The 6606-nt window shown below is 52.5% G+C and overlaps 1 protein-coding gene across 1 annotated transcript; it reads left to right on the top strand.

Moving 5' to 3' along the window:
• Positions 1-440: 440 nt before the first annotated feature.
• Positions 441-2983, top strand: LOC308512406 (cyclin-Q-like; the record flags this gene model as incomplete). Its single annotated transcript, XM_081082169.1, has 2 exons — positions 441-1198; positions 2980-2983. 2 exons carry the CDS (start codon positions 441-443, stop codon positions 2981-2983), a joined length of 762 nt encoding a protein of 253 aa, XP_080938295.1.
• Between the last annotated feature and the right edge of the window lie 3623 nt (positions 2984-6606).

The following is a 6606-nucleotide window of genomic DNA, read 5'->3' as shown; positions in this document are numbered from 1 at the left end:
AAAAGACCCCAAATAGTTACAGCAATCTGGACAAAGAAGAACAAATTTGGAGGGATCACAATACCAGATATCAAGCTATACTACAAGCCACCATTCTCAGAACTGCCTCTTACTGGAACTAAAACAGACATAAAGACCAATGGGACAGAACAGAGAACATAGAAGTCGACCCTAACCATTATGCTCAATTAATATTTGACAAAGGGAGGCAAAAGCATAGAATGCAGTCATACAGTCTCTTCAATAATTGGTGGTGGAACCTGGATGGCAGTCAGGCCTAGGCAGGGCTGGGTAGGTGGGGCGGCGCGGGGCGGGGCAGGGCGCGGTGGGGCGGGGCGCGGTGGGGCGGCTGCGCACTGGGCTAGGACTCTGCTGGCACAGGCACTGCACTGGAGACTCTTGCCCTTCCCGCGGGGTCTGGGGCCTCCCAGCAGGGCCCCATGGAGGACCTTAGCCTGGAAAGCTGCAGAGAGGAGGACGCGGCGCCAGGCGCCAAGGGGTGGCCCGAACCCCAGGCGAGGGTGCACTTCCGCGTGACAAGGTTCATCATGGAGGCAGGTGTCAAGCTAGGGATGCAGTCCATTCCCCTCGCCACCGCCTGTGCCATTTACCATAAGTTCTTCTGCGAGATCAACCTGGACGCCTATGACCCCTACTTGGTCGCCATGTCTGCCCTTTACTTGGCTGGCAAAGTGGAAGAACAGCCCCTGCGAACCCGTGACATCATCAACGTGTCCAACAGGTACTTCCATCCAGGCAGCGAGCCCTTGGAGATGGACTCCGTAGTCTGGGTGATCCAGGACAGCATTGTGCAGTGCGAGCTCCTTGTGCTGCGGGTACTGCGCTTCCAAGTCTCCTTTCAGCACCCACACAGGTACCTGCTCCACTACCTGATTTCTCTCAAGAACTGGCTGAATCCTTACAGCTGGCAACGGACCCCCATCTCCGTCACTGCCTGGGCCCTGCTGCGGGACAGCTACCGCGGGGGGCTGTGCTTCCGGTTCCAGGCTCAGCACATAGCGGTGGCGGTGCTCCACCTGGCCCTGCAGGTCTATGGGGTCCAGGTGCCCGCTGAGGCCATGGCCGAGAAGCCATGGTGGCAGGTGTTTAGTGGAGACCTTACCAAACCAATCATTGATAACATTGTGTCTGATCTCACTCGCATTTATACCATGGACACAGAGATCCCCAAAGACAAGCCTGGGACACTTGGCTGCCAGGGGACAGCGCCACCACATCGCCCTGAGGGCCGGTCCCCAGAGCACTGGCAGGGAGGACTGGTTTTGTGCTGCTGGAGACAGGCCGGTGAAGGCGATGACATGCTGCCACTTTGATTCTCAGGCTTTGACTCTCCCTGGCAGCCAAGGTCCAGATGGGGATGGGCGCTGCACCTCCCGCGGGCAGGAGGGTGCCACGGGCAGGAGGGTGCTGCGGGCAGCTCTGAGGCCTCCGGGTCTGCTTTTGTCCTTTGAAAGGACGCAGACTACAGCCGAGGTTTGGGATCAGTGGAAGGAAAATCAAAGAACGGATGGGACTGTGCCCCAGGGGATTTTTTTAAAGGCCAGATTTAGAGAAAGTATGACTCAATTATCATAGAGGAAATTTTATTTTGTTTCATTGAAGATATTACAAAGCCAAAATAAAAACATAATAATAATTGGTGTTGGACTTATAGCACAGATACATGCAAAAAAAATTAGTCTAGACCACCAACTTACACCATATACAAGTATAAATTGGGAATGAATAAAGGACTTAAAAGTAAGTGGGTAACCATGAAAATCTTAGAAGAAGCAAAATATCAGGCATCTGTCTCAGCAATACCTTTACTGATACAGCTCCTAGGGCAATGGAAACTGAGGAGAAAAGAAACAAATGGGACGACGTCAAATTAAAACACTTCTGCAGAGAAGAAGCGGCCAACAAATACAACAACAACAACAACAACAACAACAACAACAAAACAAGGAAGTCCACTGCCTGGGAGAAGATATTTGCCAATGTTATATCAGATAAGGACCTATTCTCCAAAATTCATACTGAACTCATCCACTAAACAAAAGGAAGATCAACATTCCAATAAAAAACTGGGCACCACCACCACGAAGGCCCCTTCTGACTTATGGTGGCCCAGTTCCTGTGATGATTATTACAGCCACACAGGAGATGGGTATGATGGGGACACGGCAATTACTGCAACAGCCGATGGGACACCCCTGTAAGAGGTCCTGAGTGTGGTGCTGGCGGCGATCACAGGATACACCATGTATGCAAGAGAGAGTGAATCATGCAGTACAGTAGCTCACCTGATTGGGCACTTGGGGAGTCAGAGGGGAAGCCCCTGTGACAGAAGAATTAGACACTGAAAATAAAAATGATAAGGTACAGACAATATTTTATTGTAAGCAATTTGGCTTCTGTTATTTAAGAATGACAAAAAGCAAATGGTAGGTTTGGGGGAAGCATCAAGAATTGTAGGTACCATTATGAAGTTTCAGGATTGGAGGCAAGGTTTGAATTGTACAAGGTTGCTTCCTAAGTGCTGATTTAAATTACAATATACTTAAATGTTTAAATTTTACATATTGTATTGTTAACATATTCAGAATATAAGCACAACCAACAGACCAACAGAGGCAAGACACTGGGAGTGGGTGACAAGAACAAGAGACTAGAGATAGAGGAAGCCGGAGGGAAGGTCAGTAGAAAAAAAGAAAGAGACATATATATTACTTTTGGTAAAACCTTAAACACTAACATTACAAAAAATTTTCAGAAGAACGTGTTCTCCAACATGGGATTTCTTGACTGATTTTACTACAAACACAGAAAAGCAGTCTGTTTGGATGGTGAGTTATATTCATGGCCCTAAATTTCCCAGGGTGTCTATGACCATATGTGCATGAAGTCTTTGAAGTGAACTGCATACAAAATGAAGCAGTGTGTTATTTCGTCATGGCATGTGGCCCTGTTTTCCAGGTAGGAAGGGTAAACAAATGAGGTATTCTCCTTGGAAAACCTAAATGGATAAAAGGATTGAAGAACCTCTGACAAGGCTGCAAAACAAGGATTCCTCCAGCTCTGTGGCCCACACTTTGCCCCCTAAGATACTGATAATGAGCAGGCCGATCCCACTGGCCCCAGGAGGAAGAGGAGACCTTGGGGAAATGGGAGATGGTAGTGAGCAGCAACAGGGCAATGTGGCGTGGCAGCACAGCAGCCTAGGCCTCGGCATGAGGAAGATCCGCAGACACCTGTGGAAAGGAGTATAGGAAGAACATGTCATGCCAGCCCCTGTTGAGGGGCAGGTGGAAAGGCCTGAAGGTGCTGTGGGTGGCCTAGAGGGAGAGTTCAGAGGAGGGGCTGAGGTAATCTGCTTTGACTCTGAGTGACAGTGGACATGCACACTCCCTCCTCCTGCCTAAGCCCCCCTGCCTGAGCTGAAATTGCACTGCCCTTGTTGTACTGGTAGTTCCTGTCTCAGGCACACACCCTGCGGCCCTGGTGTCACAGGCTGTATCCCTCCCAGCATCCAGGTGTCCCTGTGAGAGAAAAATACTGGCCCAGGAACCTGGCAGCACACCAGGGGAGAGCCCCGGCAGCCCCTCCTCACCCATCCTGTCCACTCACTCAGGGCCATCATCCTCTCATAGTACTTCAGGGGATTGAGCCACAGGTCCTTGCTGATGATCTGTTAGGGCAAACAGAGCTTGGTCAGGAGAACACAGGGACCCGAATAGAAACCCAAGCAGCAGGCGGACACAGGAAGCTGCATGCTGGCATGGCCAGTGACATCCCACCTCAGCAATCCTGCCAGATGCTGTCACACTATGGTCAGAGAACCAGTAGAAGAAGCTGGCGCTGCTGTCCTGGAGCCTGTGGCTGTAGACTTCTCGTTCACAATGCTGGTACCACTGAATGGGAGTGGCACGGGACAACCTGTATCCTGCAGGAGAGGGGTATGTGAAGCTGGGTACATCACCTTCCATCCCTGCCCACCACCAGCTGCAGCCCATGCAGGGAGCCTCCTCTTACCTGTGAGGGTGATGAGATACTCCTTCACAATCACATGGTTGCGGAAGTAGGGGTTGCTGCGGAAGTACAGGCTAATGGTGCAGCAACCCCAGGGATGCCTGACTTCCCTCACCTGCAGAAGGAAAGTGGATCCAGGGAGTGAAATCGCAGCCCAGTGCTGCCGCCTGTAGCTGTTTTCAGGGACAGGCCATTTCCCCACCTGCTCTCCACTACTCCTTGGAGCAGGTGCACTTACCTTCAAATCAATCACATGGCCGAGCATATTTTTATCTTGGACGCTGATCATGGCCGACAACTCTGGGTGGTTGACAAACTGCTTTGGGTCAAGGAGCCTGCAACCTGGGAGCTGGGAATGGACCAGCTAGAAAGAGCAGCCTGGCCTGGCCTCTCCTTCCCTTAAGGCCACTCTTTCCACATAAACGGCAGAAAGGGGCACAGCACCACTCTGTTTCCTGACAGACCCTGATGCCCACCGGACTGCTTTGTGCTGAGGGCTTGACAGGTTACACATCACACATTCTTGCTTCTGACTGAGGAACTGGACATAGAGACGGCCTGTAAGGCAGCATTAGTTAGTCCCAGAAGAGCCCGTGCAACACAGCCCTGTCTGTTGGCATCAGCCCCTGGTGTATGCGTGCCTCTGCCTTGGAGCTCTGCCCCTGGACCCCCTGGTAATGCTTCCATGTTGCCTGTACAAGACAGAGGGTGTCTCCAGGATCCTGGGCCAGACCGGGGCGCACTGCCCCTAGCTTGTCCTCAATGTTCTTTTCTATGGGAACCATCCCCGCTTACACGGTTCTCCTGCACTGTCCCATGCTCCTTGTGATCCTGCTCCTCTACCCTCAAGGATACAGCTGTGAGCCAGAACCCAGGGATGCGCCGGATATTGAGGCTTCTCCGTTTGAAATAGGGCTTGAGCCTCTGCCGAGTCCTGCACCTGAGCCGAGAGAAGGCCCTGATGGCTTGTATGTTCATGGGCTCCATCTCCAATTGAAGGGCCTGGAGCACCTCCAGAGGGGACCAGGTTAACTTGGCCCCTGGGCCCTGACTGGGCCTGCTCCTGCTGCACTGGCTCCTCTTCTTCTGGCTTTGCTTTGGCCTTGGACTGAGGCTCCACCTCTCCCACCTGTTCCACTGCCTCCATGGTGCACTTCCCCTCCCCCTGCAGGACAAACTGCTCCCCTGCAATTATTTGCTCCTCCATCCACCCCTCCTCCTGGTGGTCACTCCCTTGCGGGTCACCTGGATCCTGTGCCTCCAGCCTCAGCTCTTCACTCACCACCTCCTCCTGCCTCCCCACCTGCAGATCTGGGAAAACCTCCTCACCTGCCCACTTGGCCTGCCATGGCACCACCTGCAGAAGGCCCTCTGTCCACAGGATAAACTGAGCCTGTGCCTGGAACACCTCCCCCAGGCCTTCCTTGTCTTCCCCTTGCTCCTCACTCTGGGTTCCCTGCTGCACCTCACTCTCCTCTCCCTGCACACACTGCTCTGCAGCCACCCAGTCCTCCCCTCTCCCGCACTCAAGATCAAACCCAACATCCTGGCCTGTGTCCAACCTCAGCTCCAGGGTCTCAGCCTCCCCCACCTGCATGAAGTCCTCCCACTCCAGCCCCAAAGCTGCCCTCTGAACCTCCCGTGCCCTTGTGTCCTGGGTATCACCACTTCCCTGCACCGAGGTGAAGCTGAAAGCCTCCTGGATCATCCTGCTTGCCCTGTCCTTCCTAGTGCAATGGCCCTGGGGAGCCCTGTGAATCCTCAGGCGCCCTGCAGCTGAAGGCCCCCTAGTGGAACTGAGAGGAAGCGCGCTGCCCCCAGGAGCCCCTCAGGCTCCCAACACAGCCTGACTCTGGATGCCCCCTGGCTCTGAGACTGGTGCTGTGAAGGAGCAGGTGGTGCAGAGCCTGCTGAGTCCAGGCAAGGTGCTTGCTCACTGGTGCATGCAACCAGGCCCTGGTGTGCTGACTGGGTGCACACTGGGCTCATGCACAGGCGCTGGTCATGTGAACATGTGGTACAGAAGGCACCTAGCCAGGCCCAGCCTGCTGTTTCTGGTTGGGCTCCTCAAAAGCCTCCTCCAATCACGGATGGGGCAGTGGGTGTCACCCTGCGCAACCCCGCCCCTCACTCAAAGCTCTGGTGTAGGTAGATGGTAACTCGGAGGTATCCTCTTATCTCTTCATTAGCCAGAAAACGGAGATTTTGAAAGCTTAGAATCTTGACCTGACTGAAAAGAAGGAAGAAATGGTGGAACTTGAAAATGACTTCAGGTTTTCTCACTGTGCTGAATGAAGTCAAAAACTGCTGCAGTGAAATATTTTACCCGTTGTTCTCCCCGCATGAACTACAATAATAATGTGCTTTGTGTTGACATTTACTGCTGTGTTGCTGACAATTACCTGGAAGAGAAGTTAAGGGGATTCAATGGGTTGGAAAAAGTTGAGCTAAATCAGAAAGCAGGTCTAATTAAGGAAGTTTATTCTCTATCTATCTAAAGACACACACACACACACACACACACACACACACACACACACTTATATTGCTAAGGTGACTCCTGCATGTGCCATA

The sequence above is a fragment of the Myotis nattereri genome, assembly GCF_964212035.1.
Source record: "Myotis nattereri genome assembly, chromosome: Y".
Lineage (NCBI taxonomy): Eukaryota > Metazoa > Chordata > Mammalia > Chiroptera > Vespertilionidae > Myotis > Myotis nattereri.
Note: the sequence above shows the minus strand (reverse complement) of the source record. Positions and strands in the feature narration are given on the sequence as shown.